This window comes from Xenopus laevis, chromosome 9_10L (genome assembly GCF_017654675.1).
Source record: "Xenopus laevis strain J_2021 chromosome 9_10L, Xenopus_laevis_v10.1, whole genome shotgun sequence".
NCBI classification, from domain to species: domain Eukaryota; kingdom Metazoa; phylum Chordata; class Amphibia; order Anura; family Pipidae; genus Xenopus; species Xenopus laevis.
The window spans coordinates 44,041,386-44,068,100 of NC_054387.1; the positions used below are offsets into that span (position 1 = coordinate 44,041,386).

The 26,715-nt window shown below is 41.0% G+C and overlaps 1 protein-coding gene across 2 annotated transcripts; it reads left to right on the top strand.

Annotated features, from left to right (window-relative positions):
* The first annotated feature begins 1,783 nt into the window (after positions 1 to 1,783).
* cpne1.L (copine I L homeolog) lies at positions 1,784 to 26,715 on the top strand. Of its 2 annotated transcripts, none has more exons than XM_018234197.2 (16): positions 1,784 to 1,927; positions 10,676 to 10,804; positions 13,797 to 13,976; positions 15,615 to 15,689; positions 16,849 to 16,920; positions 18,269 to 18,352; positions 18,548 to 18,637; positions 20,337 to 20,435; positions 20,750 to 20,836; positions 21,483 to 21,542; positions 21,998 to 22,131; positions 22,449 to 22,503; positions 22,725 to 22,776; positions 23,765 to 23,898; positions 24,323 to 24,559; positions 24,845 to 26,715. In XM_018234197.2, exons 2-16 carry the CDS (start codon positions 10,676 to 10,678, stop codon positions 24,959 to 24,961), a joined length of 1,605 nt encoding a protein of 534 aa, XP_018089686.1. In that variant the 5' UTR covers positions 1,784 to 1,927; the 3' UTR covers positions 24,962 to 26,715.

Below are 26,715 nucleotides of genomic sequence, written 5' to 3' on the forward strand. Positions count from 1 at the left end.
TTCATTTTAGCCAGCCGAGGGCAGGGGGAAGGCAGTTCGGGGAGATAGTAGCCCTGAAGAAGAGGAGACTCTCCCCAAATCTGCTCGTGTGGCCAGACCCTAAAAGGACTGATCCGGACAATCTATCTAAAAGCAGAAAGTGGGGGAGGATTAAGCCAGTGGAACCAGTGTTTTGCTCTTGGCAATCTCTCTTTTAAAAGCTAATGGGTGTGAGAACTAAGATATGTGAGACCAGTCCCTTGGTCAGGAGACACTTGTCTCAAGAAATGCTACGATACAGGAGGGGCCAGTCTATGAAAAATGTCCAGAGGTAAATAGTTAGGGACCACCATGTGGGGGTTTATCTTGACGTGGTATGATGGCTTGTCAGTTTTTAAAAGTATAAACAATTGCATAGATACTGAATTACTAGTGAAATAAGATCAGAGAATGTGCATTGACCTCTTTTTCTTTTTTTGGCAGTACTCCCCATATGTATAAATACAAGACATCTACATCTACAACTCATGTCAGCATTTATGTATAAAGTCCAAGAACTCATGCTTAAGAAACAAGGCTTAAAGATTAAAAGTTTCAAGTTTGAGAGGGCTCTACTCACATGAGCTTACAGTCTAAAGGGATGTCCCCTGTGTTGTATTGTCCATGGGTGGAGACCGGGCAGGGCCGTGATGGGGATGGGAAGTGATGTTAGGGGTGGAGCTACGATGCGGCGATCTGCTATTGGTTGATCGCTGTGTCAATCATAGGGAATCCTGCCTGGTTTTCCTAATTTGGAAACTGGCCAGGCAGTTTTGACCAGGGCAGCCCTTTAAAATACCAGTCAAAACTGGAGAGGTGGCAACCCTACACCTCACCTCTTTAATATGGCCACATATTGAATCCACATCCTGCATGGCTGCACATTAATCAGTTCAGTCTACATCATGCATCTAAATTAATTGCTAATCTCCTCTTCTTCGCGGTGACTAATCTCCCTGATCTGCCTTCCGCCAGCTAAAATGTAAATCGCCTGGGGGCAGGCACACGGAACGATTCGTTTTCCAAAGTCGCCCGTAATTGCCTAATGAGGAAACTTTGGGCGACTTCGGAAAACTAAGCGCTCCGTGTGCCTGCCCCCAGGCGATTTACATTTTAGCCGGCGGAAGGCAGATCTGGGAGATTAGTCACCGCGACTAGAGATTTGTCGCCTGGCGACTAATCTCCCCGAATCTGCCGGTGTGACCAGACTCTAAACTGCTACAATTTTGTAACATTTAGTTGATACATTTCTCAGCAGCATCTCTGGATTATTAGCAACTATTGTATCAATTCTAACAGCTGCCTGTAATGAAACCCAGAGATTCTGCTCAGCAGGGACAAAGATAAGAAATGGATCAACTAAATGTATCCATTTAGAACAGTTTACAGGGTCGGCGACCCCCCTCCCAGAGCTGCTTTAGAAGGTGAAAAATGACACTTTACACTTATTATTAGATAATATTAGAAAAACGGTCACATATAAAATAGAAAGTCATTGGAAAAAGTCATTATTTCTGGTAATCTATCTGATAACAACTAGGTGAACCGCCCTTTTAAAGAGGGGAGAATACAAACTTATCCATAGGAGCCCATATGTATAAATAGCAGGAGCGTGTTGGTACTCCATACAGCCCGAGGCAGCCCCTCCAGAAAGCTGGCTGCACTAATATATATATAGAAATTGAGTTTTATAGCTCTAAGATCTGTCATTTCTCAGTGCCATGTTTGTTTCCTGTGTGTATGAGCTGAATAGAGGGCTGCACCCGGCTAGTGACTGACAGCAGAGTCATCCAGTGATGTTTGTACTCTGAGAACTGCCTCTTCCAGAAAGGAAGGTGCCCCACCCATAACAGAAGTACCTTGGGTGACACACTAGCGAGTACATTCTGCTGTGCCGGACACTTCCCAGGTAAGTACACCAGACTCTGTCCATTAATAGTGGTTAGAGCAAATAGTGCATGTATATCTCAGACAGAGTAACACTGCACTATTTGTTTTCAGAGGAATGCTGAGTATGTAGGGCAGATCATTCCCATCTGTTTGTGCTGCTCCCTAACTCTGCTGAGTAGCCTGTGCCAAAACAGAATTGCAGTAGATAAGAAGCACATTCCCTGCAGTTTCCTCTCCAGTAGCTCCCAAGCTTTGCTTATAAGATTCTGTGGCAGATTCTGCTATAACCAAATGCCATTTAGTAATGATTTGCACGAGCAGGCGGCACTTTACGGCCTGTGCTTTTTTTTTTTTTTTTTTACTGTTCTGGTGCGGGAGGGGTCACAAGATCTGCTCTTTATTGCTTTGCACAAATCTGTCTGTAGTATCCTACCTTCACTGCATCACTTCTCACAGCCAGGGAGGGTAGAATCTGCATCTGTCAGCAAAGAGCTTGAAAGGGGATGTAAACCTGAAAATAAAATTAAGAAACTATGCACATTTCAGCGGAGTTATTCGCCTTTAAATTAAGTTTTAGTATGATGTTGTGAGTGATATTCTAACACAATTTGCAATTGTTTTTTTAACATTTTGTGGTTTTTGAATTATTTAGCTTTTTATTTAGCAGTTTGCAGTTTCAGCAATGTGGTTGCTAAGGTCCAAATTACCTTAACAACCATGCATTGATGTGAATAAAGGCCCCCATACAAGGGCAGATAAAAGCTGCCGACAGAGCAAGTCAGCTGCTTATTGGCCCGTGTGTGGGGCCATCCGACGGGCGTCCCCGATCAATATCTGGCCCGAAAGTCGCCCAGATCCCAATTGGGCAGGATAAAAAAATCCTGTTGGATCACTGGCGCATCTTTTCGTTGATGCAGTCCAGTGATCCGACCGCCCTTTTGGCCTCCATTATGAACCAATCATTGGGCCCTAGGGCCCACACTGGATCAGCACGATATTGCCCCACTTCAATGTGGACACATTGGGGAGAGATCCGCTCGTTTGGTGACTTTGACGAACGAGCGGATCTCCCTGTGTATGGCCACCTTAAGAGACTGTATTATGAATAGGAGAGGCCTGAATGGAAAGTCGTAATAATAATACATGTGTAGCCTTACAGAGCCTTTGGTTGTTAGATGGGGGTCAGTGACCCCTATTTGAACGTATGAAAGAGTCAGAAGAATAAGGCAAATAATTAAAAAAAACTATAAAAAGAAAAAATGATGGCCAACTGAAATGTTGCTTAGAATTAGATATTCGATAACATACTAAAACTTAACTTAAAGGTATTAAATAGTAGTGGGCCCCTTTCTGCACTGCTGCTTCGGTTACTTGAAACAAGCCATCGTAAGCTAGCCTTGCATGATTCTGGCGTGAAACTTTGAGCATCTTCGCGATATGTTGGTTTTACAGCCGGCCATTTCAGTTATTTCCAATGGAGACACATTTTCAGGAGATTAGTCGCTGGCAGTCGTGCATAAATAAATGCAGGAGACAAATCTCCCCGCCAGCCATTGCCCTTCAACTTGCCTACCATGTAATGTACACTGACTGTCCTGCCAAATGTTAAAGGGGAACTATCGCAAAAATGAAAATTTAGTGTAAGCTTCATAATACAGATATAAGAAACTTACTAAATACAATGAATTAAATATTTTGCATCATTTCTGAAATAATCAAGTCTCTTCATGCAGCAGTTGGGTGTGTTCATCGACAGTTAGATCCAATATATCTTATAGGGGGGCTTCTTTTGCCTCTATTAAAATCACCAGAAATCCTGTCTCTCTACATGCAGAATTTGTGCAAAAGGCATTGATTTTGTCTGTACTGGAATCAGTTATTTGAGCGAGCTCTAACACATCTGTTAGGAAAGGGAGCCCCCCTATAAGATATATTGGCTCTAACTGTCAATAAATATCTGACACCCAACTGCTGCATGAAGACAGAATGAAGAGAAATAGATGCTGAGAGAGGAATAGTGAAGATAAACTTACTTCGGAAAAGATGCAGAATATTTAAATGGTTGTATTTACAAAGTTTCTTATTTTAGTATGAAGAAGCTTATATTACAATTTTCATTTTCTCGATAATTTGTCTTTAAATTGTATCACTAACTTTCAAACTTGTTTTATTATTATTAATATTATTATTATTATCATTATTATTACTACTACTATCAATGCAGTGTGCTGTGAGCTGGATGGGAAGGTATTCCTAGCTGGTAGCTAATTTCTAATACTCTTATTCATTGTGATCAAAGCCATTGATCAACCTCTGTTGTTTATATACACTCTGTGCTTATTGTACATATATAAATGATTTTCTTCATATAAAGTCTGGCACATATTAAGAATGATCTAGCTGTATTTTGTAATGTGTAAAATTCGCAGCTGCAAGAAGGGGGGAGATTCCTGCTCACGAGAGCTAAACACTAGTGAGACACTCTTATTAACCCCATGTTTTTAGTTCTAGCTTCCCTTCTATTCTAGGGTTCCTGTGTTATCCCAATTGCCTTTTCTTTATAGAATTGCCAAAAGTACAGGCCCGTTTTTACTCGTTAGTTTGAGGCCTGCTCTAATTAATTTTGCCAAACTTATTGCTATTAGACTGTATAACCCCACTGTGATTAAAACTGTCTCCTCGTTACTACGGACATTCAAGCAGCAGTGTTCACATTATATACAAATCTCATACTGTGTGCTAGGGCTTGGGCAGACAGGTAGGGCCGCCATCAGAAATAGCAGGGCCCCATACGAAAAAATTTCCTGGGCCCCCTGGGCTGCGCCAACCACAAGCCCCACCTACAGGTCCTCCCTTCCCACCCCACAGGTCCACCACACACTAAAAAAAAAAAACATTGGTGGCTATGGTTCCCACATGTTAGTAAAAAAATATTGGTGGTCAGGACCCCCCCAATGAAAAAAACATTTGTAGTCAGGGCCCCCATTAAAAAATATTGGTGGCTAGGACCCCATGTGGGGAAAAACAATTGGTGGCAGGGCCCCCCCATGTTATAAGAAAATTGTTGGCCAGGGCCCCCCTTAAACGTCAATGTAAAAAAACTTGCATCCCCAGAAGTTTAAAAAAATTTGGTGCCCAGGGCCCCACTACACAACAGGGACCACAAAGGGTTACCTTTAGGGGGGCCCTGCCATGTTACACTTACTTCATTAGTGTGGCCCACCTGCTGTCAGTGAGCTGCCAACTACAGAAGTGAGGAGGGGAGCACAGGTGGCTGCATCTTCTTCCAGTGTCAGCATTTTCTTCCCTTATTGGTCACAGAATTTCAAGTCCTGGTAAAGCTGCATGGTGATTGGATGAGCTGGAGAAGAAGTTCAAACCTCAGTTATCCAATCCCTGAGCAGCTCAACCGGGACTTAAACTCAGTGACCAATAAGGGGAAGATACCGCCCCCTGTGCTCCCGCCCTGCCTTCCCGAAGTCAGCAGCTCTCAGAAAGCAGGGGGGCCTCCCTTACCCTCTGGGCCCCCTACAACTCGCCCCCCTGATGGCTGCCCTGCAGACAAGACATATGCACCAGGCATTGGGGATATATTTGAGGATACTTGAGGGATATCCACCCCGTAGGCCTTCCTGAAGACTTGATTTTCATACAAGGGGACGACCCAGGAACAAGACACCACCCAGGCCCCCCAGACCATTAATTTAGCCCTGGCTGCTGTAGCATCACTGCATTGCCCTAAACTGATCCGTGGGACCTCACAAAACCACTAGTAAGCACCCCCTCTTGATGCCACTTGCACTGTTGGGCACTTCCATCCGTTTGTAGAATCTGTGACCAGGATTGCTAAAACGTTGCAGGGTAACGAAAGTGTGTCAATTTTAGGAAAATGGTAACATATTTAAAACAAATTAGTCTGTGCTATTCTAAACAAAAACTTTTAAGATGAACTACTCCTTTGGCATCTTTATTCCTGAGGTTCTTTCAGGCAGGGAAGCAATAGTCAAAATGTGTGTCCGTGAAATAATGGGAAACCCTCTACCTATGGCTGATACTGGCAGTCAAAATGCTCGAACAAGAGCACCGTGACAGTCACACCAAGGTATGTCATAAGTCAGTGATCCCCAACGTGCAACATGTTGCTCACTAACCCCTTGGATGTTGCTCCCATTGGCCTCAAAGCAGGTGCTTCTTTTTGAATTCCTGGCTTGAAGGCAAGTTTTGGTTGTATAAAAACAAAATCTACTCCCAAACAGAGTCTCCTGTAGACTGACTGCCAGTTCACATTGGGGCTACCAAATAGCCAATCACTGCCCATAATTGGCACCTACGGGACTTTTTTCATGCTGGTGTTGCCCCTCAACTCTTTTTAAATTTGCATGTGGCTCATGGGTATAAAAGTTTGGGGTCCCTTGTCATTGGTCATGAATAGGTGTGAGACTGTACATTAACATGTAGAAAGCCCTGAGACTGTACAGTGCTGTTTGCTCAGTTTCCACCCACAATCCTGATAGAATGTGCTGGTCTTTAAATGTTTGTTTTATCTTTAAAATAGTCTCCCTTCCCATAATAGCAAGTTCCTGACTGTACAAATGCACAGATTCTTTCAAACACCTTAATACAAGTCAAGTATTTAGCCTAAGGTCACATCAAACCAGTATGACAGCTCTGCCGTGCCACTCCTCTTCCTATGTTATGTGAGAGAATCCATCCCAAGTATTCCCATTCTCTCTCTCTCTCTCTCTCTCTCTCTCTCTCTCTCTCTCTCTCTCTCTCTCTCTCTCTCTGTTTGTTTAGAATAGGAGCTGCAGTATTAATGTGGTGTGACATCACTTCCTGCCTGAGTCTCTCCCTGCTCTGGGCTCAGATTACAGTAGAGAAGGGAGGGGGTGGGGAAGAGGAGCAAACTGAGCATGCTCTTGCCCAGGGCAATGAGGTTTAAGCTGAAAACAGGAAGTCTGATACAGAAGCCCATGAGTACACAATAGAAGGAAAGAAATGCAGTGTTTCTTTTGACAGGGGACTCAGAGCAGCATTACTTTGAGGGTTTACTGGTATATTTAGATGGATCTTTCTGATAAGGCTTACTTAGTTTTAACCTTTCCTTCTCCTTTAATGCCCAGGGTTATTATCCTCATGGTTGGGGCAGCAACTCCAGTAATCTCTGCTTATCAATATTGTCCCAAATTTAATATATAAAGTAACATTCATTATCCATAAAGTGGAAGTGTGCACTAGATTGTTACTGATGTTCCTAAATGTAATTACTAAATTCTTCTTTTCCGTGTCCCTCATTTTTTCTTTGGTATTTACATGTATGCCTGGTTGCTAGGGTCAGTCAGCCTAGCTACCAAATGGCAGTCAAAATTCTAGGCTTTCTCACTAGAGCTTAAGGGTAAGTGCAACATGGCCTTACTACTATTTGCTGGCGGACTTGATTTTAAATACACTTCATACTTCTATTGCTAATAGAATATGTGAGTTTACATATTTTGCACAAAGTGTGGTACAGGTATAGGATCCCTTATCCAGAAAGATCCGAATTATGGAAAGGCCATCTCTCATTTTATCCAAATAATCCAAATTTTTTAAAATGATTTCCTTTTTCTCTGTAATAAGAAAACAATATGTTGTACTTGATCCCAACTAAGATATAATTAATCCTTATTGGAAGCAAAACCAGCCTATTTGTTTATCAAGTAGAGTTAAGGTATGAAGATCCAAATTACAGAAAATCCGTTATCCGGAAAACCCCAGGTCCCGACTAGGGTTGCCACCTGGCCGGTATTTTACCGGTCTGGCTGGTAAAAATGATGCTTGGTGCCAATGTTATTAATAGGGAAAAACATCAAGACTATAGGAAGACCGGTATTTTTTTCCTGAAAAGGTGGCAACCCTAGTCCCGACCATTCTGGATAACAGGTCCCATACCTGTACTAACAACTCATTTTTTCTAATAATTATTTCTAAAGGCAAACCGTGCACTTGCAATCTTTCTCCTTCTTTTTGGGGCTTAGAAAGTCATTATCAGGGGTATAACTAGAGAAGAAGCAGACCTAGCCAGTGACTGTAGGAAGGGATTGCTCTAGAGCAGGTATCTCATTGGAATCTGATTAAACAATTAAAGCTTCTCTTCCCTTTTCTGATCTGGTATTACTGAGAGTGAGAATGATCCTGATAGACCTGCTGGGCAAGTCCTATTCAGTGAATAGGGGGCAGGCATTGTTTGAACATGCTCAGACAGCAAACATACAAAATCAGAGGTTTCATGGGAGCCCAAAGCTAGTGGCAGGGTGTGTGTGGGCCTTTGAGTTTACAAAGAGGATTTAGCTCTGCTTTTTTAGTATATGTCAGATACGTAATTCTTCTGAAGCGAGAGTCGTGTAAGGAACCTGTGATCACTTTATAATTTGCCTTTTGATGAATGATAAAATACAATATGTTTTTCATTCAGCTCCACCATGTTGATATGCAGGTAATAGTTCCCTGGGGTGTAACTAGAGGGTTTAGGAGCCCAGGCCCCATAACTGCAGTGCTGGAAGGATTGCCTGGTTCACCACAGCAGTTACAATTCCTTCTTATCTTTATGAATGCCCTAGAATTCAGGCATTGTGTAGGTACGAAGATTCTCTTATCTGTGATATAAAAAAATAAACAACTGCAGTGAATGTATACAGGGCAATCAAAAGCCCATGTAAATGCAGGATTGTTAAATTATAATCAGGGCATCGGACTACTGTGCCACTCCCTATGCCCAGCACCTCTGGACATTCCAGCTTCTATTTACTTTCAGCCGGACGCAAACAGCAATATTCTGACAAATGTTGAAATTTTACTTGTGGATGTTTCAATATAAAATGGGAAATTGGTTTTTTTTTTTTTTGTCTTTGTCTCTTGTCTCAAAAAGTTGATTCATTTTGGAGCTAGATCTCTCAGTGTGCAGTTCACAGTACTAGAGAACTCTATTCTTCAGCCAGGCTCCTTCCCTTCTACCGAACCCAGAGCATAGCAACGCCAAACATGTAAGGGGCCAGGGCTGTCATGGAAAGCAGCACAGTGACCCTATGTCATACAATTACAGGACAACAGTATTTCAGATGACAGTTGTGAAGGTGTGCCATACAATTGAAAAATAAGTAAATCCAACCAGAGTCAGACTGGGACTCCTAGGACCTGACATGGAGGGCCCAATCTCACAAAGATTACACATAGACATAGATTACTGCATACAAAAAGTGGGCTATTGGGCACTGAGAAAGATTCCACAAAGGCCGCCAAAATTAAAGTTAAAAATATAATAATTATTGTAAATTCATTAAAAAAAGGAACAGTATCTCCATTGGCCCTACACGTTTCGTGCTGTCTTTACCTCCCAGAAGTAGGTATTAATACAAGACATGACCAATAGGAAACAAGATACAAAACATATTTTTAATTCAAAGCAAAAAAAGGGGAATGTCTCTTAAAGGGGTATCATCTCTTAATGTCTCTTAAAGATGTACAATCTCAGAAAACATATACATGTGTATATGATGTATATAGATAATATGCTGTTTTTACATTGAGTATTTTGTATCTGTATGTATGAATATATGTTTTCTGAGATTGTCTCCTATAAATACTTACTTCCTGGGAGGTGCAAAGTCGTTAGAGTTGTGGACAAAGAATTTGCATTTGCCTCTAGGGACAGAGGCCATGGCACAGGCGATATATTGTGTTATCGGTACAAATAATTGCTTTTCTACTTCCTGGGAGGGACATGAAACGCATAGGGCCAACTTAGATACTGTTCCTTTATTAATGAATCCACAATAAATATATTTTTAACTTTCATTTTGGTGGCCCTAGATTGCCCAATACCCCTCTTTTTGTATGCTGCTGGTTTATCTGCTCCCCAAGCTGAGGGGCTGGGGCTGGTGCACCTGGACCACCTGTTCTACATTGTGAGTGATAGACATATTCTGTGTCCTGTGCCCCTCTTTTTTCATTGGTTTACATGTATTAGATGCCATAAAGGGGAAATAAAGGTTGATGGAAATTGTCCTTAACTTGGTCCTGCTCTGGTACTCTGTAAAACAGAACTTGCTGCGGCACTTCCAATTGCAAATAGAGAAATTAATGTTTATTGAGGTCAAAGACCAGGCAACATTTTGGTCTCTCTTTTCCCTTTTATTTAAAAGAGAACCTAAAACGTTGCCTTTTATAAACGTTAATTTCAATTTTTGCCATTGGAAGTGCCGCAGTGTGTTCTGTTTTACATGACGCATAACCCCTGGTAAGGGTTTCAAGCTGTTCAAGCACCCGTTCAACTAGGATATTTATGGTGGCTGATGCTCTCATGATAATTAAAAGACTCTCTGCTACTCTGGCAGGTCAGTTTCACCCTGGATCCAACTTCTAATACTGAGTTGCTGCTGGGTGGTGTCCGTGTGTTTTGTCTCTATTATCTTTCAGGGCTACAAAATGCCAACCAATCTAGTGTGAGATCCAGCCTCGCTGACACAGTCGGCACCCCTCCTAATTCTAGTCTGTTAACCCCAGTTTACAAAAACTTGGTCTGTGCTGTTCCGATTAAAAACAAAAAGCAGATTTTCCACATTGTGTTAGAATGATTCATTTTCATGGAATGCGCCAGCAAATGAAATAACTAATTTCTCTGAAGTCTCTCTATGCAGGGTTGGACACATTCTGTTTAATGACAAAGGCACAATTCACTTTGTAATGACAGCAGACGTATTGATTAAAAACTCTTTTCTTTCTTATGTAGATGGCTCAGTGTGTGACCAAGATTCAGCTGTCCATCTCCTGTTCAGATCTTCTGGACAAAGATGTGGGTTCCAAATCAGACCCCCTGTGTGTGGTCATGCAAAGCACTGGAGACGGGAAATGGATGGAGGTAAATCTCATTTTATTTTGCGCACACATCCACCCACTGCTCAACTTATTAACGATAAAGCACTCTGGAAGGGCAGTGGCCATCAGGGAGATTTGTCACCCCAAGTACGAGCAACAAATCTCCAGAAGAAAATGCATCTCCATCGGAAATAACCGAAATCACTGGCAGTAAAACCAACATTTCGCTAAGTTGCCCAAAGTTGCTTCTGGAGGAAACTTCTGGGTTACTTCGCGATATGTTGGTTCTACCTCCAGCAATTTCAGTTATTTCCAATGGAAACACATTTTCGGGAAATATGTCGTTGGTAATCGGGGGCAACAAATCGCCTCGTCAGCCATTGCCCTAAGGGTTCAGGTATCTGTACTCTAACTTTTGTGTCAATGGAATTAAATGGTTAGTTCATGTCTATTTATTTAAAAGTGGAGGGTAGTGAGACTATTATAAATAACACCTTTGTCATAATTATCCTTTATATAGCACTGATATATTCCACAGATATATTCCACAGGGCATTGCAAAGATTGTTGGTCATTCCAGTGCCAGAGGAGTTTAAATCACATTTAAATAAACATTAGACAATTTTATGAGCAGCTAGGGATGCACCGAATCCAGGATTCGGTTTGGGAATCCTTCTGCCCTGCCGAATCCTAATTTGCATATGCAAATTAGAAGTGGGGAGGGAAATCGCGTGACTTTTTGTCACAAAACAAGGAAGTCAAAAATTTTTTTTGCATATGCAAATTCGGGTTCGGTATTCAGCCGAATCTTTCATAAAAGATTCAGGGGTTCTGCCGAATCCAAAATAGTGGATTCGGTGCATCCCTATTAGCAGACAAATCAAATATTAGGAAAAGCCAGAGTACTTGTAGGAACCCCTGATAAACTCTTTGCCCTCAACAATGCTTTACAGATGCTTGTGGAAAATTACTATATAGTAATGGCCCCTTCGAGTGATAAAATTTTTATGGCATTCCATACAAATGTGTAACTACGTTTTAGTAGTTGCTTGAAGAGACCTATGTACCATCTTATTTTCCTGGCACTAGGGTGTGAGCTTAAAGCATTACCTATAGTTTAACTCAGATTTATGGGAAGCCCTCAAAATCGGATTCATTTCAAATGAATTGAATTAAAATAAATGCAGATGAATTCTCTTTAATCATTGAACCTCCTCTCTACATTTGTTGCTTGTTGGTCTTGACTCTATTGTTTTTAGCCAGAGTTTGAACAATATCTACAAAAGCAAAAACGGTTTCACCAAAAATATCACCCTAATTTCCATTCTATCTGTGGGCCAGCTCTTAGTTTGGATTGGAAACCACTATTAGAACAATTCAGCAGTTTCTGGCTGGTTGGTGATCCTTAGCCTGAAACATGCACAGTTGAAGTTGATCTTGTCATGGCTGGAAGCCCTAAGGTCACTGATCTGTCCTGGTGCCAAAAATCTGATCTATCCTGGTCAGTGGTGGTGACCGCCAACCTTGTTGCTCAACTCTGCGCTGCTACCAGGGACCTTTCAGGGTAGGCAACTATGTGGTTCAGTTAGAGACAAGGAGAGGTTTCCGTTATAATGTTGGGGGTTTGGTTTGGTTCTCTTTAAGGTGTACATTTTATAGATTCATTGACTACAGAGGGATCTGGTATAGCAGACATGGAGTACTTGAAGATACTTGTCCTTGTAATGGAACTGTTGACTTATGTTAGGGAAAAATACTGCTTTATTATAAAATACAAAAGCAGTGCTAAGGGCAAGCTAGAATGGTGGAGATAGAATCCAACAAAATGGTGCTTTATAAAGATGGTGGTGGATTTGCAGAGAAAATACCTTTAAACTACATTGTTAAAATTGTTCCTCCTACACAATGTAACTGGAGGAGTCGCAGGGGGACTTAGATTTTTACTATTAAGTACTGTTCTTGGATCTACCAGGGAGCTGTTATTTGGTTACCTTCCCATTGCTCTATTGTGGGGGTGGGGGTTAAGGGAGGGGGGTGATATCACTCTAACTTGTAGTACAGCAGCAAAGAGTGACTGAATTTATCAGAGCACAAGTCACATGACTGGGGGCACCAGGGAAACAGACAATATCTTTAGCCCCATGTCAGATTTTAAAATGAAATATAAAAAAATCTGTTTGCTCTTTTGAAAAACGGATTTCAGTGCAGAATTCTTCTGTAGCAACACTATGAACTGATGCATTTAAAAAAAAAAAAAAAAAAAAAGTTTTCCCATGACAGAATCCCTTTAAAGGAATAGTTCAGTGTCAAAATAAAAACTGGATAAATAGATAGGCTGTGCAAAATAAAAAATGTTTCTAAAATAGTTAGTTAGCCAAAAATGTAATGTATAAAGGCTGGAGTGAATAGATGTCTAATAAAACAGCCAGAATCCAACTTCCTGCTTTTCAGCTCTATAACTCTGAGTTAGTCAGCGACTTGAAGGGGGGCCACATGGTACATTTCTGTTCAGTGAGTTTGTAATTGATCCTCAGCATTCAGCTCAGATTCAAAAGCAACAGATATAACCCATGTGGCCCCCCTTCAAGTCTCTGATTGGTTACTGCCTTGTAGCCAGGGTAACCAGTCAGTGTAAACCAAGAGAGCTGAAAAGCAGGAAGTAGTTTCCTGACTGACTTGTTATACGTCAAATCACTTCAGCCTTTATACATTACATTTTTGGCTAACTAACTATATTAGAAACATTTTTTATTTTGCACAGCCTATCTATTTACCCAGTTTTTATTTTTACACTGAACAATTGAGAAAAGCTTTTCAGATACGGTATATAAAAATATGGCTGTGCTCTGATCATATTTCCCTTTTATACTTTTGGTTTGATTTACACTAGCTTGAGGTATTCTCCCAACAGCATTCTGTCTTTTTGCATTATTATTCTTTCTTATTCTGTTTGTGAATAGGGCGCATCTGAAGAATAAAGTAATTGAAAGCATCCTTCATTTGCTCATCACATTTATCTGCCATTTCTCCCCTAGCTGGCACGTACAGAGAGGATCAAGAACTGCCAGAGCCCAGAATTCTCCACAAAACCAATAGTGGATTACTATTTTGAGAAAGTGCAAACCATGTCATTTCGGATCTACGACATTGATAATAAATCAGTTGACCTTTCTGATGATGATTTTCTTGGAGGCTACCAGTGCACCCTTGGGCAGGTAAGGTGGTTGTGATTGGCCAGTGTCTGTGTATCTTCACACATAGAGATCATGTACAGTTTATAGATCATGTTGTTACCCAGGAAATTAATAGCTGTTTACTTTCTGCCATCATGGTGCTGAAGTATGTTAGATGTGTTAAACTCCTGCTTAGAAAAATATACATTTATTATTTTACTGTATTAGACTTCTGTATTTCACCCAGGCAGGCATCTTTTCAGAATGAAGCTGCTGTCATAATTATATATGTTATGGCTTCAGGATAAAGATTCCTATAGGATATTACAGTGTTAATGACTTTACTAAGGCATATAACTAGGGATGCACCGAATCCAGGAATCGGTTCGGGATTGGGCCAGGATTCGGTCTTTTGCAGCAGGATTCAGATTTGGCCGAATCCTTCTGCCCGGCTGAACCGAATCCTAATTTGCATATGTAAATTAAGGACGGGGAGGGCAATCATGTGACTTTTTGTCACAAAACTAAAAATGTAAATCGCTGGCAGGATGGCACTCGGAGCGATTCATTTTCTGAAGTTGCCCGAAGTTTCCTCGTGAGGCAATTTCGGGCGACTTCGGAAAACGAAATGCTCCAAGTGCCATCCCGCTGGCAATTTACATATTAGCTGGTGGGAAGGAAGGGGAGGCAGTTCGGGGAGAAGAAGGGGATATTTGTTGCTGGGCGACTTATCTCCCTGAATCTGCCTGAGTGTCCTGACCCTAATGTAAATTATCGGTGCGAAAAACATAAAGTGGTATGTAGTGCTTAGTTTTTCCAAAGTCTCTCCAAACATTTGGAGGTGATTAGTAGGCCACAGAAGAGGAGATTTAAAACATTACTAATCTCCTTGTCTGTGTCCTAAGGGCATAGACACACGTGGAGATTCGGGGAGATACAGTCGGCCGCCCACAAATCGCTTCTTCTTCGGGCGACTTATCTCCCCCGAACTGCCTTCCCACTGGCTATAATCTAAATCTCTGGCGGGATGGCTTCTTTTTCTGAAGTCGCCGGAAGTTTCCTTGTGAGGCGAGATTAGATTCTAGCTGGCGGGAAGGCCGTTCAGGGAGATTAGTCACCCGAAGAAAATCGATTTGTCACCGGGCGACTAATCTACCCGAATCTCCACGTATGTCTCTGCCCTAAAGCTAATGTCACAAGGAGACATATGAGTATTTAGTAGCTTTAGCATCCATGTCTTTTCTGTGGCAACTTAATGGCAACCCAAATTTTACTGTTCTGATCAGTCCGTTCCCATTATAAACAACTGTAATTGACATATATATGACTCAATTAAATTGCTGTGAACTGAAAACAATGTATGGACACTTTTTTTTTAAAATTTATTTATTTATTTATTTTTACTTGTAGTAATTTTAGTATCCAGATGGGAAAAAACTGAAGATGGAAGATTATGATATTATCTTTAACATAATTAATCGGCATAAGAAAATTGGCTATATTAACAAACTGCTAAATGCATTAATTTAAATTATGTAACACAGGAAATATAATAATTTACAAAAGGTACATTTTGACGGTGGGGGTGCTACTATTTTGTTTTCATGCTTGCAATATTAGATGCCTTTTAACAAAACGATACTGTTTAGTTTAATCACTCTTTTATTGTGTTCCCTTCAGATTGTGTCCAGCCAGAAAATAAAGGGGCCCTTGGAGCTGAAGCAAGGGAAGCCTGCTGGGAAAGGAAGTGTTACTGTACGTTTACCAAGTAACTAGAATGAACTTGTTAGTGTCTGTAGGATGTTTCTTTTTCTTGGGTTACACCAGCAATCCCATACACTCATCTTGGCTTTAGAGGGACACTGTCTTGATTTTTCTGATGTAATTATTTCTCAACCAATGTTAAGGGGCCGATTCACTAACTTCGAGTGAAGGATTCGAAGTAAAAAAAACTTCGAATTTCGAAGTTTTTTTTGGGCTACTTCAACCATCGAATGGGCTACTTCGACTACGACTTCGAATCGAACTATTCGAAGTAAAAATCGTTCGACTATTCGACCATTCGATAGTCGAAGTACTGTCTCTTTAAAAAAAAACTTCGACCCCCTAGTTCGGCATCTAAAAGCTACCGAACTCAATGTTAGCCTATGGGGAAGGTCGCCATAGGCTTGGCTAACATTTTTTGATCGGAGGATATTCCTTCGATCATTGGATTTAAATCCTTCGAATCGAAGGATTTAATCGTTCGATCGAAGGAATAATCCTTTGATCGTATTATCTGCGTTAAATCCTTCGACTTCGATATTCGAAGTCGAAGGATTTTAGTTCCTAGTCGAATATCGAGGGTTAATTAACCCTCGATATTCGACCCATAGTGAATCGGCCCCTTAGTGTTAAAATTTAAAGGGAAAACTGAAATGAACGTCAATTATGGGTGTTCTGAAGGTGCGTGTTTGGTCCTGTAAATTATGTGGAAGACACAATCTACTGTTTGAAGCTACAGCTATAAATAAAGTGAAATATCTAAAAAAGTTTTCGTTTGAAAAAAACTTATTTCAGTTATACTCATTTCCGCATCATTGTCTGCAAAAATGTGGGTGATCAATATATTCAGTCTATTGGGCTGGAGGGGAGGCCAAGCCTGATGGGCTGTTTAGGTGAAATTTAAGGATAAATCATTTAAATATCCCTGGAATTAAAACATTTAATAACCATGTTTTTAATATATCTCTAGCCTTATTATAAGGGGGCGCAGACACATCTATGACCGCAAATGGGGGACCCAAAAAATGGTCTAGACCTCTTCTTGGATTTGCCAATTACTAATGTATTAATATGAAGCATCTCTTTCTATGCTTCTGTGTATGACTTGCACATTTATTTTATTATGACACACAATCCCTTTCTTTTTCAGATCATTGCTGAAGAGATTAAGGACACCAGGGTAATTAACCTGGAGATGGAAGCCAGAAATCTTGACAAAAAGGTACAGTCTCACAAGGGAATGAGCATCCCACAAGCCCTATATTTCCCAGGTGTAGGGTCATAAGAAGCTAAAGTTCACAATGGAATCCCTGTACAGTTTGGAATAAGATATTTTTTTTTTTTTTTCCTGTTTGGGTGTATTGTCTTGGAAAGTGACGTCTCACTAATGCATTGGTTCTATTGGTTGGGACTACTCCCTAATGTGGCTTTTCTTATAGAGTGACAAATCCTAAAAAAAAAACAACACAATTGTTAAAGGTGCAGGCCTTTTTAAAGGGGCAGTTGGTACTGACAATTTATTTTAATGTGCAAGATAGTATGGCAGCAAAGAAAAATCCCAAAGGTTACTAACAGAGGGTGGCATTTCTTAATGTAGTGTATTTCTTTCAAACATGTTTCAGTCTTCAGCATTGCTTATTTTTTTACCTACTTGAGTAAAACCTCGGCATAGAGAGGATATCCCACAAAATAAAACCATATTGCTCTCACAGGGTTTCGCTGGCTGTGCTTTTATTTGGTCTTGACATGGTTGACCAGTTTCCCAATAATTACACTAAAAGACACTATGGCTCCTAGAAGTTATCTTTGCATTTGATCTTCTACATAAGGGAATGATGACCCACGTCATATTGTTTATATTAATTAATTGCTACGTGCCATGTTTGTTCGTCCAGCTCCTACTCATTAAGTCCATATTTGGCAGATATATATTGGGGCAGATTTACTACAGCATGAAGTGGCTGTCGCTTGAGAAAATTTGCCAGAAATCCAATCCGCAGGGAGATCGCCAATTTACTAACAGGTGTAAAGGACAATTTGCTAGTATTCGAGTACATCGCTAACGCATTTTCGCACCCTTTTGCCAGGCGAATAATCATTACCCCGCAAATTCACTAGAGGATCTCTTTTGCCTTTATTTTGCTTCCTTGGACATTTGTAACAATAAGTGGCCACTTCATCTCTAATGCAGACGTATATATGACCTAGATGTACCCGCCCTATTCAGATTGGCCTAAGCGTAAGTGTACTAACGATGTTTTGCTACACAGAAACCAACGTAAGCGATGGTTTGCTATAGAATGCTCGCGCTGTATTAACGCTATCGAAACTTCACCAGCGTTTAGCTGTAGAGACGCAACTTCCCATTTTAGTGAATTAGCTTAGTGGTAGCGAATCTGCGGCTGGCGAAATGTGGCAAAACCTTCTCAGGTGAAAATTCGCCCTTTAGTGAATTTGCCCCTTTGACTTGCTAGGGAAGGAGGAGGTATGCTCAATAAAGTTATCTCATATAGGTACATGTTCATAATTAAGGTATAAATTCAAGTGAACCTTAATTTCTTTTTTCCTAGGATTTCCTTGGCAAATCTGATCCATTCCTGGAATTCTTTAAGCAAGTTGATGGTGGAAGCTGGCAGCTAGTCTACCGCTCAGAGGTGAAATTGCATTGCACATAAAAATCCTTGGTCTGCAATAGAAAACATTTGTTGTTGAACGAATAGACATTGGAAATGGTCCTTAGCCACAAAATAAGTTGTGTACTTTGTTTTTGATACAAATAGCAATATATCATATATTACTTAACAAAATGTGTATTAACAAGTTTTTCTCTGTGTTCTGTATGCTTCCAGGTAATCAAGAACAATCTCAACCCTACCTGGAAAAAGTTCAGTGTTCCTCTGCAGACTTTCTGTGGCGGGGACATGAACAAGCCTATTAAGGTAAGGACACATCTAACTTCAGGTAAGCTAAATGGAACCGAAAAACCTCTGTACTGTGCAGTGTGTATTAATGAATGCCGAAAACTTGGGTTAAAGGGGTTGTTCACCTTCCAAATACTTTTTTCAGTTCAATTTTTTTTCTACCAAAAATAGACTTACAATTACTTTCCATTTTTTATTTTTTACTGTTTTTACAAAATCTTAAAGGGGAACTCCGGCTTCCAAACCAAAATTTAATAAAGAGGCCCACATAACACAGAAACCCCTAATATATCTATCACAGTTACCTGTTTCTTCAAAAAGTATAAATAAATGCCATTTTCTATGCTGAAATCCAGCTGGTTAACAGTTCTTCTCTTTCTGCATCATTTAAAATCCTGGCAGGGAAGGAGGGACTAAACACTGATGTTACAAATTCTAACAACTTCTCCACAGCTTACAGACAGCATGCAGGAACTACATAACCCACAATGCATTGCACTGTGATGTTCTGTTTCTTATTTAAATCATGTGTGCAGGGAATTGTGGGGTTTGGAGGATGCAGGCTGAGGACAGATGGCTGTTGATACAAAGTAACAGTAGTCAGCCAGCTCAGCAAAGTAGTCAGACAGATCATCAGGCGATCAGGGGGCCAGGATTAGGGAACTGTTCCAAACCATTAAAAATCATGAAAAGTCTGCATATTTTTTAATTAATGTATATTGCAAAGTTGCTTGCAATTATGTTTACTTTTCAGAAAGCTTAAGTTATGTTTGTGTGGCGTTCCCATTTAAGTTTAATGTCCCTGTCTCTGGTGTTTCAGTCTTGGCAGTTCAGTAATTCAGGCGCAGACTCTAAACTGTTACAATTTTGCAACATTTAGGGGATTTTTCAGCAACATCTCTGGCGTATTAGCAACTATTGTATCAATTCTAAATGTGTCCATACTCTGGCCGATAAAAGCTGCCGACAGACCAAGTCCGCAGCTTATTGGCCCGTGTATGGGGCCCTCCGACGGGCTTCCCCGATCAATAGCTGGCCGAAAGTCAGACGGGACTAAAAATCCCGTTGGATCACAGCACATCTGTTCGTTGATGCGGTCCCGCAATCCGACCTCCCATTAGCCCTAGGGCCCATGATCGGATCAGCCCGATATTGCCCACCTCAAGGTGGGCATATCAGGGAGAGAACCGCTCGTTTGGCGACATTGCCAAACGAGCGGATCTCTCAGTGTATGGCCACCTTAACAGCTGCCTTTAATGAAACTCAGGGATTCTGCTCAGCAGGGACAAAGATAAGAAATATATTAAATAAATGTTTCAATTTAGAACAGTTTACAGGGTCTGCGACCCCCCCCCCCGAGCTGCTTTAGAAGGTGAAAAGACACTTTACACTTCAATATTAGAAAAAACAGTCACAAATAGAAAGTAATTAGAAAAAGCCTTTATTTCTGTTGAACTATCTGAAATCAACTGAACTTAAAAATGTGTTGGAAGGTAAACGACCCCTTTAAAGGATGACTGAGCATCTGAATGGGTGAGTGAAGGAATGACTCTGTGTCCTGTTCTACTGTCAGGTTTCAGTTAGCGATTACGATGACAGCTCCGATTCTGACCTGATAGGAGCATTCGAGTGCACTGCTGCCAAGCTGCTGGAGGCTAAGGACCAATCGGTGAGCCTTATGACTTCTTCTTCTCACTACCTGCCTCTCTCCCTCTAGGTTCACTGTAGCGACTATGATAGTGATGGCTCCCATGACTTAATAGGGATTTTTGAGACCAACGTGTCTCAGCTGCAGAAGGCTGGAGAAGGTACTCCGGTGAGCTTGGTTTATTATTTTAATTTATCCTATTTTTGAGCAAATCGTACATCATTTCCTAATTGGTAGTAGAATAATTATTTCCAGCAGCTTTCACATAAATGGATTCTGCTTTTGCAGATCTTGGCATGTGAGTATTAAGTTACTTTGCAATCACTACATAAAGGCGTGTGCGTTCCAGGGTGCACAGGCTCCTCATTTTCATAGTAATGGCTGCAATTTTAATCTAAATGTAAGAAATGCATGGGTACCTAAGCGAATAAGAGAGCCTTATGTCTTGCTGCAATTTACATTTTGCACATTCCCTTCTTCAGGTGGAGTTTGACTGTATCAATCCACAGAAGAAACAAAAGAAGAAAAACTATAAGAACTCTGGCATTGTGAAGGTCAAGTCATGCAAAGTAAGAGGCTCATTATCAATCTCACCAGAACAATACCTGCTATATATCTGCCCTCAAAGTAGCACATACATACTATATATTTAACGTAGCCGACACTGATCTCCTATATTCCTATTGTATCACATATCTCATTTTGCTTTTAGTAAGAGAGGCAGTTAGAGTTCTACAAGATAAAAGCAGAGAAACAAAATATCTCCTTTATGTTGGTGCTATTAAAGACACAGAGTTATATGCCCTTGTGATTAGCCCAAGACAACTGCCATCAGTACAGGTCTCCTTTATGTTAAGGCATGAGCAATGTGAGGCTTGTTGGCAGGGCCAGATTTGTGGAAAGGCCACCAGGCCCAGGGCTTAGTGCGGCAGGATTTTAGGGGGCGGCATGCTGCTCAACCACACTTACATTGGTTGAAAAACACTGGGGATGCGCAGGAGATACAAAAGTTTTTTAAATTTCTCATGTGCCAATCTCAATTGTTCCGGCGATGAAAATTTGCTTGAATGAAATGGGGGGCGGGGGAGGTGAACATTGGCTGGCCTAGGGGTGCCCACTATGTAAATCTGGCCCTGCTTGTTGGTTAGACCCTTTCCATACAAAGTTAGTGCTGATCCTGTCTGACTAATCTGATTGTACCGCTGTTTCCCTAAGATCGACGTTGAGTATTCCTTCCTGGACTACATAATGGGAGGCTGTCAGATCAACTTCACGGTGAGTAATGTGAGCACATAAGTTAGCCAGAAAACTGACATACAGGAAACCTAGATTTAGACCAAAGGTGGCCATACACGGGCACATGAACCTGCTGATATTGGTCCTTTAGACCAATTTGGCAGCTTATCTGCATGTGTATGGGGGCTTCTGACTGGTCTTCCTGATCGATATCTGGCCACAATATAGACTGGGAGGTTTTCATTTTCCTTCAACCGACCCATCTGAGCCCAATGTTCAGATTACCCCGATATAGCCCTGCCGTTGGTGGGCATATCGGCAAAAGATCCGCTCATTTGGCAATGTCGCCAGACGAGCAGATCCCTTCGTGTATGGCCATCTCAAAGCCCTATGCCCAATTTTGTATCCACTTAGTAGGTTGTATGCCATAGTTTGTGCTGAACTGTCAAGAGCAATATCTGTCAATTACATGGTGTATGTTTGTGTCACTACAGGTGGGCATAGATTTCACTGGCTCCAATGGGGATCCTAAGTCCCCTGACTCTCTCCACCACATCAGCCCGAATGGAGTCAACGAGTATCTGACAGCAATCTGGTGCGTGGGCAACGTGGTGCAAGATTATGACGCGTAAGTATCCCTTTATTACCGTCTTAGCCATGATGCTGTCATTTCAAGTTTTCTTCTTCTTTTCACCAATACTTATAGTGGTTGTTGCGAAGTAATCCGTGTCTTACTATATCCGCTCAAAAAGTGCTTGGGAAAAGTATTCAGACTCTTAATCTCTTACATGAAAACTGGCCTCTCTATTTTATTTTAAAGCACTCAAATTTGGTTTTGAAAAAAAAAAAGTATGATCAAAATGAACATTTTATGCACACAGTCTACAAAGGGAGCATTGGCTGAGAATCTTGTTACTCATTGCACTTCTGTGCTTTCTTCCTTAGAGACAAGCTCTTCCCAGCATTTGGGTTTGGAGCCCAGATTCCTCCAAACTGGCAAGTAAGTAGTTATAGTATAAAGTATAAACATATAGTATAAAGTATATACTGTAGTATAAACATACTGAATGTGGTGTAGCTGTTGAGTTGCTGCAAGATCTGGAGGGACAAAAGTTACCAATCCATAGCTCTAAAGGGGTTTTATGTACTATATGGACAGTTGTATCCAATATGCATGATCCTAGAGCTTCAATTCGAACATTGTTTTTATTTTATTTGTAGGTATCGCATGAATTTGCCTTGAACTTCAACTCCAACAATCCTTACTGCCCAGGTAGGATGCTGTGAAGCAGGGTCTATACATAGATGAGTGAACTAATTGCCAGAATATGATGCCAGAATTTGATACACACAAACATGATGCATTGTATTTCTGTGCATCGTCACATATTATTTTTAAAATAGTCTCAGCATTCATAATGCCCCTAAGGTGTGTCCACTGACTCCACCCATGGGATTACGGGCCCATTGGTGTTAAAGGGATTCTGTCATGATTTTTATGATGTCGTTTTTATTTCTAAACTACACTGTTTACACTGCAATGTAATTCCTGAACCAGCAAGTGTATTTTTTTAGTTGTAATATTGGTGTGTAGGAGCCATCTCGGGTCATTTTGCCTGGTCATGTGCTTTCAGAAAGAGCCAGCACTTTAGGATGGAACTGCTTTCTGGCAGGCTGCTGTTTCTCCTACTCAATGTAACTGAATGTGTCACAGTGGGACCTGGATTTTACTATGGAGTGTTGTTCTTAGCTCTACCAAGAAGCAGTTATCTTGTGTTAGGGAGCTGCTATTTGGTTACCTTCCCATTGTTCTGTTGTGAGACTGCTGGGGGGGAAAGAGAGGGGGTGATATCACTCCAACTTGCAGTAGAGCAGTAAAGAGTGACTGAAGTTTATCAGAGCACAAGTCACATGACTGGGAGCAGCTGGGAAATAGACAATATGTCTAGCCCCATGTCAGATTTCAAAATGAAATATATAAAAATCTGTTTGCTATTTTGAGAAACGGATTTCAGTGTAAAATGCTACTGGAGCAGCACTATTAATTGATGCTTGAAAACATTTTTTCCCATGACAGTATCCCTTTAAGGTCTTTAGATATGAGACCGCTATGAACGGTCTTCCTCTTTATTTGTATTTACTATTTGTAATGACTTCCTGTTTGTTCTATTAAATGAATTGATCTGCTGTACAGTGCTGTGTACATAAGTAGATCTATATAAATAAAAATGTCTAAACGCAATGTTTATGTGCTCTTCTAGGTGTACAGGGTATAGTAGATGCTTACCGCCAGTCTCTGCCTCAAGTCCGTCTCTACGGCCCAACCAACTTCTCTCCCATCATCAAACACGTTACTCGGTTTGCGGCAGGTGAAGCTCAGCAGAAAACTGCCTCTGTAAGTATACAGTGTGGGCCGTTCCAGGATTTGGGGAAACTAAAAGTAAATGATCATAAAAATAAAAGATTTGTATTATGTACTATGCCTGAATACAATGTCTGGTTGTGTAAATAGAAGAGGACTACTTATAAATGGCTTACGGTTACTTTTTAAGCTTAACTGGAATTGTGTGTTTACTTCCTACTCGTCAAAGAAAATATAATTTTATAATTCCTTAAAAGCGCCAGAAGAAGATGCTTCCAGCATCAGCATGAACAAAAAACAAAAGCATTTGTTGTCCCATCCAGCCAAAGATGGGCTATTCTGTAACACTCTGATGATATTAGCAGTGTAAAAAGTGCTTTCATGAAATATTATTATTATTATGTACTAAATTATGTATATGCTATCGGAACTGATAACCGCTGCCTTCCTTTCCCAGCAATACTTTGTTCTTCTGATCATCACTGATGGGGAAATCACAGATCTGAATGAGACCAGAAACGCTATCGTACAAGCCTCCAAACTGCCAATGTCCATCATAATCATTGGAGTGGGCAATGCAGACTTCAAGGCCATGGAATTCCTGGATGGGGATAATGGAGTTCTGAAGTCTTCCAGTGGAGAACCAGCTGCCAGAGACATTGTCCAGTTTGTGCCTTTCCGCCAGTTTCAAAATGTGAGCGTATTTTTTTGGTAACTCTACGAATGGTAAAATGGGAAGATTTATCTCCCCGGTGCAGCATATATCCCATCCTTAATTAACAGTATTCATTTCTAGTCTTCATAGTAGCTTGAAAAATGACCCATGACAATTATAGATGTTTAATGAGGAGAGGGTGTTTGGCATGGTCCTTTAAAAGACTCAATGAAGAATTTTCTGTACAGCCAGGTAGTTGTAACTACCCTGTGTGTTTCTTGATGCACATTTCATTAACTGGGGCTTCTTTTCTGTGTTTTGCAGGCACCTCGGGAAGCTCTATCCCAGGCTGTTCTGGCAGAGGTTCCCAAGCAACTGGTCTCTTATTTCAAGTTACTTGGTCTGGGCCCTGTGAAGCTTCCAGAGAAGACTAAACCATAGAAGATATGTCAGTGTCCTGTGACTAGGTGCTTCTCTCATTCCCAACCAGAAGAATAGCAAATACTGGAATTCCCCTCCATTTCTCTCTATTTTTTAAATTTTTATATACGTTCCATAGCCTGTCGTTGTTCACACTTATTTGACACTGTAACTTTGCCATACCAGAATATACAAGAGTCTGCACAATTCTAGGGCACATTTAAAAGGATGGACCTTGTCGTTAGAGGCTAGTAGGAATTGGCCAATCAAACCTTTTTAGCGGGTGTCTTTACCTGTTGCCAACCACATATAGCAGTTGTTAATAGTTTTGTGTAGATTTGTTTTTTGTACATTTTATGTGAATGTAGAATGTGTAAAAATCCACCTCTTTTGCTGTATTAGCAGATCCCTTGTGGAAGTTATTATCCATGTTACTCCAATGTTAGGTGACCTAGATTTAGAGTTTAACGTTGAATGTTACAGAATTCTTTGTATCTTTTTCCTGTTATTAAGGCTAGTTCATTGTGACGCAACAAGCATTTCCTTATCTCAATGCAGCTGCCCTAGAAGTCGGGATGCACCGAATCCAGGATTCGGGCAAGATTCTGCCTTTTTCAGCAGGATTCAGATTCGGCCGAATCCAGCAATGGAACTAGGTGGGAGCGGGCCCTGGTGCGGGTTGTGCAGCCGGGCCCCCCACCCTCGTCCGTGCGAATTTACTTTGCGGCTGCAGCACACGCGATCTGCCGGGGGGCCCTGCGGGGGTGCGGGCCCTGGCCCAGTTGCAAACCCTGCTCCCCCGGTAGTTATGCCACTGCCCGAATCCTGGTGCCTAGCCGAACCGTATCCTAATTTGCATATGTAAATTAGGGGTGGGTAGGGAAATCACATGACTTCATCAAAAAAGAAGTATTAGGATTCGATTCAGTATTCGGCCAAATCTTTCACCAAGGATTCGGGGATTCCGTTAAATCCCAAATAGTGGATCCGGTGCATCCCTACCTACAAGCCACTCTTGTTAATCAATATGCCAGGCTTAGTTGTGCATTTATAGGTAGAGTAGATTTATACTATTCCTAAAGTTATTTTGATGCCAGTGGGAATTGTAGAGGCTACCAATGTGCCTTCAAGCGTCACACCATCATCTAGTTATTATTGGCCATGTTTAAGCAGCAATGTAATCTGCAAAAATGGCTACTGTACAAAGAAGACATGAGATTGTCTGGTCATTCTTCCATGTATAAAGGAGAGATTACATGGGGCAGAATGGTTTGTGCTACATAGTCACTAAGTTTAGTTCCTGCTTTCAGTCCTGGGTCTGGTTCTGCTCAGCATGATGTGCATGTATATTAAGCCCACAGACTGCTGGAAGTATAACTTTCCTCTTTTGGCTGCTTCCCCTAATACCGAGGACCTCCCAATTGCCTATGTTGCCTTGCCTTGGAATTGCAATAGATTTTATTAGTGCACTTGAATGCTGGATTTATTATTGCATTTGCCAAATGCCTTATTTTTATAATTTCTGCTGTGCCTTTCAGATGACCATGTCTATTATGGCTGCTACTAGAGCTTTCTGAATGGTTTACATGTTGTATTCCAAATCCTGGATTGGTTGCCTATTCCTGAAAGCTGCCAAAAGGAGTTTGTTGTCCAACAAATAATAGAATAAGAATATAAACCATAGAGTTGCCATTATAAGCTTATACAAATACTAGCTCTTAGGTGCAATGTGACTGCTGTATAAAACTAATGCTATAAACACCTATATAACCAAA

Coding starts and splice junctions, on each gene's coding strand:
- cpne1.L (XM_018234197.2), top strand. CDS start 10,676: ATGGCTCAGTGTGTGACCAAGATTCAGCTGTCCATCTCCTGTTCAGAT. Junction 20,837..21,482: donor TGAAGGTCAAGTCATGCAAA/GTAAGAGGCTCA, acceptor TGTTTCCCTAAG/ATCGACGTTGAGTATTCCTT. Junction 22,777..23,764: donor CAACAATCCTTACTGCCCAG/GTAGGATGCTGT, acceptor GTGCTCTTCTAG/GTGTACAGGGTATAGTAGAT.